Below are 14,801 nucleotides of genomic sequence, written 5' to 3'. Positions count from 1 at the left end.
AGCCCTTTCCTGATCAGACAGACTCCTCCTCGTGACTCCTCAAGAAATCAGGGCACCCCTCCCCTCTCTCAATGCCTTACCCTATCCCTTCTATCCTGGTAACTCATCACCCAAGACTCATGGGTGTTAAGCATCCATCAAGAGTGGGTACTGCATGGTCTGGCACAAGGTCCCTCCTTTCAGAGGTATATCCCTGCCTCCAAAAGAACAGGAGCCTATTTTTCTCCAGTCTTGGAAAATCTGATCAAACTGGGCACTATCAAGACTGTGGCCCCAGGACAAGAGGAAAGAGGCTTTTACTCATGCCTTTTCCTAGTTCCCAGGAAGGAAGGTCCTTGAAGACCCATTGTAGACCTCTCCTGCCTCAACGACTTTCTCATAGTTCCCTCATTCAAGATGCTTACCCTGCAAACCTTATTCCCTCTTATCCTCCCTCAAGCATTCCTAGCCTCCATAGATATCAAGGCTGCATACCTTCATGTACTCATCCACCCCAGATACAGGAGATTCCTATGCTTCTGTGTGGGTTCCTTGAACTGTCAGTTCTCGGCTTTGTCTTTTAGACTGTCCACTGCCCCGAGAGTCTTCACAAAATGTCTAGCACCCATGATCGCCTTTTACAGGCTCCAAGGTATCCTGATCTTCCCGCACCTAGATCTAGATGACATTTTGATTCAAGCTAGTTCCCAAGAGGAATAGAGCAAAAGTCCCCAGTTGAAAAGTGCCATCCTACAAAGCCTGGGTTTCAGCATAGGTTTCACAAAATAATCCCTGGTTCCATCCAAGGACCATGTCTTACTCGGGTGCAGATTTGAAACCCAGAGTATGGTGGTGTCTCTCCCTGCTACCCAGGCACAGGAAATTTTTAATCTCTTTGTAGAGATTCTCCCCGTAGAGCAGCTTTCTGCAAGACAGTTCTGAAAAATTTTGTGTTGATGGCATCCACCCATCTGTATGCTTCCACTTTCAAAACTACACATGAGGAAATTCTAGTGGTTCCTAAAATCAGTGTGCTCTCAACATGACCACCCTCTGGAATACCAAATTCCTCTTCTACTCTGTCTCAAGAAGGAGCTCCAGTGGTGGATGTCACAGCTGACTCTGAACCCAGGCCTCCCCATTCACCCACTGCCACCTACTCAAGTACTGTACATGAATGTATCGGACATGAGCTGGGGTGCAGCCCTGGACCACCACACAGTACAAGGACAGTGGATGCCACCCCAGAGGAGGGACCACATAAACATCAAGGAAATGAAGGTGCTAATCCTCGCCCTTCAGAACTTCCAGTCCCTGTTAAGACCAGGAAGGGTGCGTATACACCCAGACAATATGACTGTCTTGTGTTATATCAACAAACCAGGGGGACAAGATCCTATCTCCTCTGCAGACTAGACATACAGGCCTGGGACTTAGCATGCCTACTAGATATCTGCCTACTAGATATGTCCCTCCAGGTGGTCTACATCCTTTCCAATCAGAATGCTGTGGTAGACACTCTAAGCAGATCCAGAACACTGGCCCACGAACAGATAATTCACAGGGATGTGTTCCTGGACATTGTCCATAAGTGGGTATTCCACAGATAGACTTGTTTGCCTCCCCTCTGAACAAGCAACTTCCAGAGTTCTGTGCCAGAGAACCCCATTCTCAAGCATAGAGAATGGATGCTATTGACTAAGACAGCATTGGTTCTGTCTGCTCCTTCATTTAGCCAAGGGCAATCACTACAAGTTATCCCACAGAGTGAATCTTCTAACACAGAACAAGGGCTTACTCATTCAACCACACTTGGAGACCCTCCAACTGATCCTGTGGGTGATAAAGCCCTAATCCCTTTCAGACACCTTTATTCAGAGGTTGTGCTTAAAGTCCTGCAGGAGGCCAGGAAACCTAAAACCAGAAAAACTTACCACGCCAAGTGGAAGAGATTCTCAATGTGGTGACTTAAAAACCAGGATTCGCTAACAGCAGGAACTCCCTTTGGTTCTGAAATATCTGTGTGAATTGCTTAGTGCAAGATTAGCTTACTCTTCCATTAAAGCACATATGTCACCTATCTCAGCCTGCCTGCCACTTTCTCCACCCTTAGCTTCCAGATTTGAAGCAAAACAATTCTTGAAAAGCATCCTTCACATCTGACCTCCCAGGAGACCTGTAATTCCACCCTGGGACCTCATTTTTGTGCTGGAGAAACTGACTCAAATCCTTTTGAACCAGCTTCTTCTAGCTCTCTCAAACACTGTACTTAGAAAAACTGTACTCCTGGTGGCCATTACCTCCGTCAGATGGGTTTCGGAATTTTATGGTGTCTCCTCCTTTCCTGTCTATCTACAAAGACAGGGTCTCCCTTTGAACCAATCCCTCCTTCATGCCAAAGGTAGTCAATGAATTTTCCTTAAACCAGGCTATTCATCTCTCCACTTTTTTTCCTCCCCCAGAACAGTAGTGAGAGGATCCTTCACACCCTTGATGTACACAGACAACTCAGGTTTTACTTGCATAAGACTAAACCCATTAAGAAATCAGGCCAGCTGTTTGTATCCTTTCACCCCAGGGCTCTGGGATTGTCTGTGTCCAAACAGACCATCTCCAGCTGGATATCCAAATCCATTGTCTTTTTTATTTATTCTCACCATGGTAAAGTCCTTCCAGGCTCAGTCAAAGCTCACTTCACAAGGACAGTGTCTTCCTCGGGGGCTTTTCTCAAGGGGTTGGAAGCCAACCCTGTCTTAGAAACAGCTACTTGGACATCTGTCTACACCTTCACCAGACATTGTAAGCTGGATTCCATTTCCAAATCCAGGGCAGGATTTGCCAGAGCCATTCTCCATGGCTTCATAGAAATGTCCTCTGCCATTCCCCCCTCCCTTTCTGCATGAGATTTTGTACACTCCTTTATGTCAGGAATAATGCAACAGATGAGTAAAAAGGCATTAGATTAGTTGTGTAAAAATGTACCATAACAATAGGTGACCTTCTCTTCTCTGTTGCAGTATTCCATCCCTCCCTCTGCCCTCCTCTTTTTGCCTTTCTTGGATGCATTGATCGTCTTTCCCTTAGACGATCTCTCCAACTGGGGCTTCAGTCCTTTGGGTGGTGAGTGCATAAGTCGCTTTTATGGCCAATGCCTGCTGTTGGCCTATATCACGTGTACCATGTACCCTAGGTAGTAGAAGACTTTAATATATTGGCCGAAGTCGGGTCATTGCCTTGGCTTAGCTCCACAACTCAGGAAAGAATGCAGTCTCAAACATCTGAGAAACAAGATGTGTAAGAAGAAGGTCTGATTATTGAGAGTTGTTTTACTGAAATGGAAGTTGACTTGAGAGAACTAATCAGTAGTGTTGAATGTAGAGATGAAATGGACAGCCAGAATGAAAGCCATTGTATAGAAAGCCCTGAAGGGCTTGGTACCCAAACTGCTGATTTTCTTCATCTTTGCATGAGCTGTCAATGGTTTGGGCATCGACAGCTGGCCAGTTGTTCCTGTGCAGGATGTAATCCGAATAGCTAAGGTTATTACAGCAGTGATCATTTGAACATCTACCATTACATTAAGTTTACTTACGCAGTTTGTGCTTTCTTTACTGTCCCATTCTGTGATTGTCAATTAGTGCTCTTAGCCTAACTCCATTGCTGTCCAGCTGGACTGGTATGGTTTGGATGCGGTATTTTTATTGAGTTTGTGGGGAGCATTTGGTGTGTATAAACAGAATAGTGTAGTATGCAGCTGAATTGTGGGAGCCCTGTTTAAAATGCTTTGAGTGCTCCTTGACCACAGCTGGTGAGCAATTCTAAGTCTAGGATTCAGTTGTGGAATGAAATGCATTATTTTTCCAGCGATATACATATGCAGTGTCCAGATGACTTATTCCTATATACAGTTATTTAAGACCACCACAATAAAAAAAAAAAAAAAAGGGGACACAATATGCATGGGAAGTTTCATTACTTGGATGATGAGATTAAGATTTGCTTTAACTGTCTCTCTTGCAATGAATAATAAATATTGAGGTGGTAAATTTACCATTCAGTTTATAGATTTCAATGGTGTAGTTGGACCCATGTCACAATTATTTGTACTAAATGACTGTTTTGTTAACTGAACTGAAAATTAAAGTTTAGTTTATTTTTAAATGTAACTAATCAATAGGTTGGCATTTCATAATTAACAACTGCTGCATTGTAAATTCCTTAACTACATTCTGTAGCAATGGTCTGTAACAAATTGCGTAGTCCTTTAGATATTTCTGCTGAGAGAGTGGAAAAACTTATGTGTGCAATGCTCCGAAGGTTTGATTCCTTACCCTTTGAGACGCAAGAGCTGAAAAGGGGTGAGTTAGTTTTAATTGTTTTTTATTAAACTGTTATAGCATGTCCTGAGTTAAGCTCTTTTTAATTTTCATGCCATGGTTTTCCAGTTTAAAAATCAGTTTGCTCATTTGAGGACATGTGTGGCCCATTGTCTTTTTATTGTACAGCCTTTCAGGATATTTTTTTTACTGTATAAGACTGTTCTGTAGTATTCTTGAAAAAGTCATATTCGATGTGATGTGGTCTTTGGCTAAATGTTTGTTTTTTGAAGTGAAGTGAAAGCAAGAGAGAGACCTTTATCTCAAAAGATGAGAAAACCTTTTACATCTGAAATGGGGAGGTAAAATGTATGTTTGTATATCTTTAAATTATGTAGAAAGCATAAACAGACTACTTCAACCAGGCCAATCCGCAACACCAACCCCCTATAGGATCATATTGTGACAATCCAAAGCAAACTGCTAATGCTTTTAATACCTTCTTCACTGAGACCATCCAAACACTTGCTAATCAACTAACCGCCGATAGCTCTGCCCTTCCAACCAATACTACTTACTCTCTCCCAACTCTAAACCTGCAACCTGTCCCATCTTCCCTCATCTGCAACCTCTTAAGTAAACTAAAACCTACTACTCCCTCAGCTGACCAGCTACCTGCTGAATACCTGCAAAAGGCAGCCAAAGTCATAGCTCATCTTGTATCATTGCTGATAAATAGAACCATACAAGAAAGCGCTATTCCCACCATCTGGAAAATCTCCTACATTATCCCCCTACACAAGGGTGGAAACTCCAGAGAATATTCTAACTATCGTCCCATAGCACTACTTTCCCCATTAGCTAAAATAATGGAAAAGTGCATCCACAGACAGTTACTAGACCACCGACTCCAGAACAATTTACTGACCAAATCTCAACATGGCTTCAGGCCTTTCCACAGTACAACAACTGCACTCCTATCCTTCACTGACATCATCAATAAAAAGCGTAATAACAATCTTCTCTCTTCAGCACTTTTCATCGACCTTTCAAAAGCATTCAACATGGTCAACCACCACTTACTTCTCAATATTCTAAAATCCTTCTCTCTGGACAAAATGGTTCCAGTTCTACCTTGATAATAGACAGCAGGCAGTGCTATGGACAACAACCTCTCATCCCATCTCCGTTACCCTAGGTTTTCCTCAGGGCTCTATATTGGGCCCCCTCCTTTTCTCAATATTTATCAATGACATCAACCTAGCTATTCCTTTAACTAACTGTGTACAATACGCAGATGATTCGACAATGATCTGCTCAGCTAAATCTCAATCCCAACTACAGATTCTAACTCAATCAATGTTCAATAAAACAGAAAATTGGTTTCTACAACGCTGCCTCCTCTTGAACCCTCCAAAAAAACAAACTCTCCTCTTCACTCCTACCCATAAATCACTCCCAATGAACTTTTCAGTCTTATCCAATAATAGTACACTCATATCTCCCGATCCAACAACTAAACTTCTAGGGGTAACCATTGATAACCTGAACTTTGAAACCCATATCAACAATACCATAAAAACTGTCAACAGGAAACTGGGCTCTCTCTATAGGATAAAACCCTTTCTCTCCCCACTAGCCAGAAGCACTATTGTCTATTCCCACCTTATCTCCACACTTCTCTGTGCTTCTTCCATATATACTAACTTGTCAAAAAATAACCTTAACAAGCTATCCAACGCTTACAATAGCGTTGCCAGATTTGCTAATGCTTCCTCCTTTAGGACCCATCACTGCCATAACCTGAAACAATTAGGCTGGTTAGAGCTTCTGAACCAGATTCACTGTAAACAACTCACCATTGCACACAAAACCCTTTTCCAACCTACCAATACCTGCTAGTCTCATTACCCAATAAAAGAACCTTTCAACTTTACGCTCATCTAATAAACTACTAGTATCACCATGTAAATCTAATAACATGGCAGGAGATGCTCTGTTCTCAAATGCAGTTGGAAAGTATTGGAGCCAGCTCCCCCATGAACTTATCACTGTCTTCATTTGCACTTTTTAAACACAATCTGAAACTCTATCTTAAAACCCATTGGTTATGTCCCTGTACAAATCCAGACTAATCTCATACTATATACCCTCTCTTAAGTCCCAATTCCTGTTCTGTGCCTTTTTAGATCAAGGCCTATCCTTGGCAAAAACATATCTTATCCTAATAGAGATAATTTAAAATACCTAGTTAAATTCTTCTGCATATAATCCTAAAGCATCCTACCTAATGGCAGACCAGTATTGTTTAAACTGTGAGCATTGCTGAACTGTTGAAATTTGAAGTATGTATTTGTTTAACAATTACTTTCTAGTTACTAATGAAGTCTTGTACATAAAGTGTAAAATATCTTATCTAATGCTTGTAACATGTTTTTTTATAAACTGTGAAGATTCCTGAACTGTTTAAAATTGTAGTATTTCACTGTATAACAACTAGTACCTGTATGTTAGTAGACTAGTAATCTCGTGAAGCTTATTTCCCCGGGACTCTAATGAAAATGGACATAAATCCAGTTAGACTATCCCGGTCAACAAATGTAAAATAAAATAAATAAATAAATAAATTATTGGCACCTATGTTCTCTTTCAGAGACTCATTCATTTCTGAAAGTAAAACTGAAGAAGCTGATAGCAGAGTCCTGTCTCTCATTTCGGTTTACGTATACCGAACATTAGATAGATCATAAGTCTTGGAAACAGTTCCACCACTATTTCTTTTTTGATTTATGTGCATTCTAGCCTGAGCAGAAAAATCAGACTTTGTAACTGAACTTAATCCAAGTGGGTACCTTGTTTGGAGTTCGAAGCATTCTATTGTGAGCATTTAGGAAGGATGCAACTTGACAAAAGGTCTTCTGTTGTTCTTTTTAATGTCTTCTTAGTTTATTTCATTGAGCAGAGAGAGAGAGACTGAAAGCACATTCCTGTTCTTAATTTCTGAAGGAATACTGAAATTCTTCATATGAAGTCTTGAATGTTGAACCATTAAAATAACTTATTACCTTCTGACTGTGAGGAGAGGAAGGAAGACCTTACCTGTCAAAGTCACCTTACCTGCTTCCATTCATAAGTTGGACAACATAAGCAGAATCTTATCCTGAACCAGAAATACCCATAATTATATAGTGTCTGCTAACACTCCTAAAACACATATCCAGGTTAATACTGGACTGAGGAGAAGAAATGGATTTGGCTTTTTTTAACAGACACAGAAACTTCTGATACTGCTGCCCTGGCTTTTCCGATGTATGATTTTGAGATATTCAATAATGTTCTCAGCTAGAGACTGGTCCAGCCTTTCTACCTTACCTCTTGATTTAGCAGTCTCAAACTTTTACTCCATCTTCCTTGGCACACTCAACTCCCTTGCCCCTCGTAGAACTATTAGATTTGAATCCTACAACACTCCCTGGCTAACCTAATCTACTCGGTCTCTTATACAAAAAATAGACACTGCCTGGAAACTTTGGTCCAATACAAAATCTCCCTCAAATTTCCAAAGATATAGGGAACTCTGTAATCTCACTAAAAACACATTAATAATGGTAAAAGAAATTTCTACCACCAACCTCTGACTACACAATTGAAACCCTAAAAAGTTTTGGAATGCTATCAACCAAATACTCGATCAGGCAATCCCTCTACACCCAATCCTTGCCCTGACAATGCACCCCTTAAAACTGCATGCATTTTCAATTTCTACCTCATTGATAGGTTAGCAAACTTATGCAGTCTTCTAACCTATCCAATCTCTCACCACTCACAGCTATCCAACAACAAAATCCCCCCTTGTCACTAAGGCCAGTTCGCACAAGCTACATTAAAAAAACTCCTTCTCAAACTTAAAACATGCTCCCCATCAGCTGACAATCTGCCATCTTTCTTCCTAAAAGTTGATGCCTCATCAGTAGCATACCCTGTTTCCATTCTCATTAACCACTCTATCACAGAATCAACTGTTCCTACTCTTTGAAAAAATTCTTTACTATGCCCATCCGCAAAAGTGGACATTCCACAGAACTTTCTGTTGACCAATTGCCATACTTTCTCCTCTCTCTCAAAAATGCTCGAACACTGCATCCACAAACAACTCATGGCCTACCTCACTCAAGAGAACCTTATCACCCCTACTCAACATGGCTTCCACCCACACCACAGCACCTTTACTGTTATAATTTCCTTTACAAATACCATTTCCCTTGCCAGAGGTAATAATAAACTTGCGTCGTGTCTTTCCTTAGAGCTTTTAAAAGCCTTTGATACTGTTTACCACCTTATCCTCTTCAACATTATCCCAACCCAACCTTTCCTCAGCAACTTTATCCTGGTTTTACAGCTACCTTTCTGATAGGCAGCAATCTGTCAAATGGCTCTCTGCTCTTTCCCCTTTTCTCCCCGTCAAAACTGGTGTCCCACAAGGCTCTGTTCTTGGACCTCTCCTTTTTAACATCTGCACCAGTGAGCTACACAGATCCTGTCCCCAGTCTTCCCTCGTACAGTATGCTGATGGTACTATTATATCCATCGCTGACAATCCAACAGAAGTACTTACCCTCACACAAGCATCATTCATACTACTATTATATCCATAGCCAACTATCCAACGGAACTAATTGCCCTCACACAAACATCATTCATACTACTATTATATCCATAGCTGACAATCCAACAGAACTACTCACCCTCACACAAACATCATTCAAACATACAGAAACTTGGATTACTAATAACCAACTATTACTCAACCCCTAAAAGGCAAAACCCCTCTACCACATCAAATCCTCTTTTAACATATTGTCATTTAATAACACTAACATCACCCCTGAAAACCATACTAAGCTCCTTGGAATAATCATAGATGACCAACTGAAATTTGACAGTCACATACATCACTATATTAAGAAGACCCACGAAAAGCTTGGCCTCCTATATAGAAACAAAAGGTCTTAACTCCTGACTCCAGAATCTCACTAGCTAATGCCTACCTTCTTCCTAACCTTTTCTACAGCTCGCAAATCTTTACAAACCTTCAGTCTTCTCTTCACTAAACTTGAAACGACCTGTAATAAAGTAGCTAGATCTGCTGCTAATTTGCCATCCAGATCTCACCACTGTCATGCTCTCAGGTCAGTCAATTGGCTACAGTTTCTTAACCATCTCAAAGTTATTCAAATACTCATCATGCACTCCATCATCAGTAAACCTTCTTTATGCCTTAGCATCTTCTCACTAGTCCCACTTTATATCCCTCCCAAACCACCAGGAGCTCTAATAAAATTCTGTTACAGATTCATAAACCTAAAAAAATCTGTCGGACCCTATATAGCTACTCACCCACCATTCAATGGAACATGCTTCCTATAACCCTGAGAAGTATACCTCAGGTCTAGAAATTCAAGCAGTCTCTCAAAGAATACCTAAACCACACCTGGCTATGTCACTGTAACCACCCCACTTGAATCCAGTCCTCTCTCCATCTCTCCTCTTCTTTATTCCTTTCTCCTTCCCAACTCTAATTATCTCCTTTTGCTCTTTTTCTTTCTCCAATTAACTTCTTCAACCCAATAGGTACCTGACTCTCTTCTTCTACTACTCCTCTCTGTTCCTGACTTCCGCTGTACTCTCTGTTAACCTACTACTATCTACTCCTCCTGTTGTCTACAGTTAGTAACTGATCAATATTCTTAGTCCTACTATCTACTTTTCTACGTCTGTGCCATCATTATGTTTATCTGCCAAATTATATTGTATTTAAATCTTGCTTTCTTTATTCTTATCTCCTATATTGCTATTCTTATTGTCTTATACATTTATTGTAACATGCATCTCTCAAGTTATATTTGTACTGTTGGAGCTTTTCTCCCCGGGCCTTCGCTGAAAAGGGCTTTGTCCCAGTTGGACTATCCCAGTCAACAAATGTCAAATAAATGTCTCAGTATCTCAATGATGCTGTTACTAAATTCAACCACATTTTCCTTGGTGTCCTAAACTCTGTTGCCCCAACTAGCAAAATCAGAATCAAATATAATTCCACACCCTGGCTGTCCAAAGCTACTCATGCTTTGATCCATAAAAGAGATGCTCCATGGAAAAAATGGCAAACCACTAAAACTCCCACCTTTTTCCAAGGTTATAAGCAACTCAGAAATCATGTAAAAAACTTATTTTAGATAAATGCCAATATTTCACTAAATTTCAAAGCTCTCACCCAAATGACCCCCAAAAACTCTGGAGTACTATCAACTCCCTGCTCCACACTGCTTCTCCTACCATCCTTAACCCTTTTCCCTATCACTCTAACTGCAGACTTGAGCAAACACTTCATAGACAGCATCTCTGAACTCCTACCCTCTGGTAACTCTGCTCATCCCAACTCTTCTGTGTCATCCTCACCTCCCCCTAAACCTTTATGCTCCTCTGTCTCTCAGCATTTTACCTTGCGACCTGTTTCTACTAAATATATCAAATCCCTGCTTCTTAAACTAAAACCATTCTCTCCGTCCACTGATAAACTCCCCCATCAATTTCTGAAAATTGCTGCTGACTCTATTGCATATCTTGTATCTATCTTAATCAACCGCTCTATTCAGGAGTCTACCATACTGGAAATATGGAAATCTTTCTATACCACACCTCTGCATAAAGGTGGCAACTCTGTTGAACCATCTAACTGTAGGCCAGTCGCTATTCTATCAATGCTCTCTAAAATCCATGGAAAAATGTATACATACTCAACTACTGTCCTATCTCTTTCACAAAAATCTCCTCACCCCCTCGCAACATGGTTTCCGCCCTAAACATAGTACCTCAACTGCCTTACAATCCTTTACTCAAAGGGTTGCATAAGCTAGGGACAACAACCTCCTCATTTCCTGTCTATTCCTTGATCTCTTTAAAGCCTTAAACACTTTCTCATCCCATCCTTCTTAACAAACTCTCAGACCTAAACCTCTCTCCTTCTACTCTTGGCTGGTTCCAGTCCTACCTTACTGGCAGAAAACGACCTGTTAGATGGCAGCAGGCCTTCTCACCCTTCCTTGCTGTTCAAAGAGAACTATCCCAAGGCTGCATTCTTGGACTGCTCCTTTTCAACATTTTTACCAACAACCTACATTCATCCTGCAGTCTCATCTGTAATACAATACACAGACGACTCTACTCTCTTATCTATCTCCAATACTATCTATGAACTAGACACACTAACACAGAATTCCTTTATCTCTGTTGAAAAATGGCTCAGAAATAATCAACTAATACTTAACCCTAAAAAAAAAAACTCATCTCCTTCCCTTTCTACCGCAGACACACTCTCATCTTAAATCCAACTTTTCTCTTTCCTCCATAGATGGCACCACTATCTCCCTGCTTCACGCATCAAACTCCTTGGGGTAATAATTGATGACAGACTAAACTTTGACTTGCACATACAACAGGCAATCAAAAAAAACCCACCAAAAACCTGGACTACTTTCTAGGAACAAATAATTCCTCACTACTGACACTAAATGCACTCTTGCACAGGCATTTCTCTTACCTAGTCTTCTATACACTTCCCCCATCCTTTCCAAATATCTAAACTACCTCAATGCAGATACTGGAACAAACATACAGCAAAATTGCCAGATTTATTCTAAACCAACCACTCTCATGGCATCACTGTGTCTCACTAAACAAACTTCAGTGGCTGGAATTTCCACACCTTCTCCTACAATCGCAGCTCCACACTACCTTTTCCATACTCAACAACCCCTCTGCCTGCCCTGCTCTCGCCTCCCATGTTATCTCTACTCTCCCCTGACATCTCCGGAGTGCTGATCAGCATCTTCTCTCAGTTTATAAATCCAAAGGGAATATTGGCAAACTACTTTACAAGCACTCTGTCTCACTAATTTGGAACAAACTCCCTCTCTATATTAGATCCAACCTTTCCTTTCCCCTCTTTTAAAAAGGAGCTTAAATCCCACCTACTAAACTTGAAATTATGCCGCTGCCTTGACCCACATGTAGACTTAGTCTGTCCTACTGTATAATCTGTTGCATCTCCTAACTTTTTCTTTGTTAGTAGCTTCTGCTTAAACTAACCTCCTAAACCCTCCACTGTACTACTATAGCCCTACTGTAGCCCTCTCCTTTCTCTCCCCCTCCCACTCTCCACACTTGTTTATTTTTTTTCCCCTCTTCCTATCAATGTCTGTACATTTTCCTTCTTTTGAACAATGATTATCTTTGTTTTTACTCTTATATGTAGTAAATTTAGACCACTTCTATCAGTGCAACCCTTAATGTTCATATTTTTTTCTTTTGTTTTTCTCTTTAACAATGCAGATACGAAATGAATTATATTTTTAATAGTTTTCGTCCTGTATGTTTATCTTTGCTTATGTTTACTGGGCTCTTTCCCCTTGGGTCTCCACTTAAAATGGATTGCTTACTATCAATGCAATGCAAATAGTTAATGATCTTTTCTTTTTTACAGTTATTTTGTATTGTGATTATTTAATATTTCTATGTTGTCATTTTATCTTTACTTAAGTTTGCTGGAGCTTTTCCCCTCGGGTGTCTACTGAGAATGGGTTTGTTTGCAAACTCAGTTGGACAAACTCGGTTAACAGATGTAAAATTAATAAAATAAATAAATAAATATGTGGATGCTGTTAAATCAACGATGCAGGTCATGATAGAAACTGTAACAAGGCCAAGGACAGTTCCAAAGCCTTTAATTACAATAAAGGCTAACAATAACAATAAAATAAACAGGAAAATAATATATAACAATTTAATGAAGCCATTATGAATCAAAATAAAAGAGATTTGTGCAATTATACACTGGGGAAATGAGAACTTCGCAGACATGTATTTTGAAGCCAATGAGTCTGCCATTACTTTTTACACAGAATTTCAAAAAAGACAGAAACAAGCACCTATCCCATGGTGTAATTTTCAATTAACAAAACTAGACATAAACCTGAGGAAAAAAGTGACACTGCAATTTAGATCTATATACATAAAAAGAGCAAATAAGAGAATATCTTCTGAGGCACTGTGCTGATATGTTTACAGTTATCATAGAGGAATGTCTATTTATTTATGTGACATTTGTTAACCGGGTTAGTTTGACTGGGCAAAGCCCTTTTTCAGCAGAGACCAGAGGAGAAAAGGTCCAGATAGTACATTACGTAAACATTATTAACATAAACAGTTGTTGCAAGAGAAAAAAAGAAAAAACGGTGAGAACCTAAGACCAACTGTACATAACAGGTTCAGTTTTTACATAAGAAACAGATTTTCTAGAAAGTAATAAAAGTACAAGTAACTCATAGAATTATCATCGGAGATAAATCAGCATAATGAGCAAATACATAAGTGTTGTTAATAATAAAGTATGAACCGTTTTAAGTAAACTTAGGAAGATATAAGTAGTAAGAGCTCCTAACGTCACAAACAGTGAAAAGAAAGAGGAATATAAAAAAACACAAGGTAAAGAGTAGCAGGGGAGAGAAAAGTAATAAGATACAGGACTGAAGCTTGTATGTAGCAAAAGAGAAATAGAGGAAATAAGTCTTTTTCTTCTTTCGGCTTTTCCCGGTTAGGGGTCGCCACAGTGGAGTTTTACGGTGTTGAGTTGCCAGCCCGGCGCCTAACCTACCAGAGAAGGCACACACACACACACACACACACACACACACACACACACACACACACACACACTCACGCCTAGGGCCAGTTTAGTGTGTCCAGTCCACCTACAGCACGCCTTTGGGGTGTGGGAAGAAATGCAAGCGACCACAGGGAGGACATGCAGACTCCGCACAGAAGGCACCCCAGCCGAGGATCGAACTGGAGAATGTCTTGCTGTGAGGAGGCAATGCTAACCGCTGCACCACCGTGGCCGCCCATAGAAATGGAGGAAATAAGTATTTGTAGTATATACTACTAGGAAAAAGAACAAGTGGGAAGCCAGTGAAAGGACTAGTGTGGTAGGACAGCAGTCTATTAGTAGAAGAAGATAGCTTATGTTGGGTCATGACAGAGGCATGATCATGTTTTGTGGAGGTAGTCTTTAATTGCAATTTTAAATGTGTTAGGGTCAGTGATACAGTGTGAGAAAGTTTCTTCCAGGCATTTACTATGGAATAGGTATAAAGTATTTTGCCAATATTTTTATTGGGTATATAGACTTGTAGTAGTGATGAGGGTAGGAAAATTGAATGTTGGCAGTATGGCTGGTATAGGGAGAGAGCTAGCTGATATGATGGAGGAAAGGAAGGTTGATGTATCGTGCATGCAAGAGATCAGATGGAAGGGGAGTAAGGCCAGGTGTATAGGAGGCAGGTTCATATTGTTCTGTCATGGTGTGGATGGCAGGAGAAATGGGGTAGGGGTTATCCTGAAGGAACAGTATGCCTAGAGCATTTTGGAGGTGAAAAGAATGTCGGATAGAGT

General features: G+C 40.4%; 1 protein-coding gene across 1 annotated transcript in view; it reads left to right on the top strand.

The window, feature by feature from the left end:
- EFL1 (elongation factor like GTPase 1) overlaps nt 1–14,801 on the top strand; it is a 1,877,823-nt gene that overhangs the window by 304,249 nt on the left and 1,558,773 nt on the right. Inside the window, exon 11 of the mRNA XM_044077803.1 lies at nt 4,215–4,337. Within this exon, the coding sequence (XP_043933738.1) occupies nt 4,215–4,337 (123 nt within the window). The remainder of the gene's footprint in view (nt 1–4,214; nt 4,338–14,801) is intronic.

Source organism: Protopterus annectens, chromosome 7.part0, assembly GCF_019279795.1.
Source record: "Protopterus annectens isolate FY-2018-M chromosome 7.part0, PAN1.0, whole genome shotgun sequence".
In the NCBI taxonomy this organism is placed as follows: domain Eukaryota; kingdom Metazoa; phylum Chordata; order Ceratodontiformes; family Protopteridae; genus Protopterus; species Protopterus annectens.
This window is presented reverse-complemented; position numbering and strand designations above follow the sequence as displayed.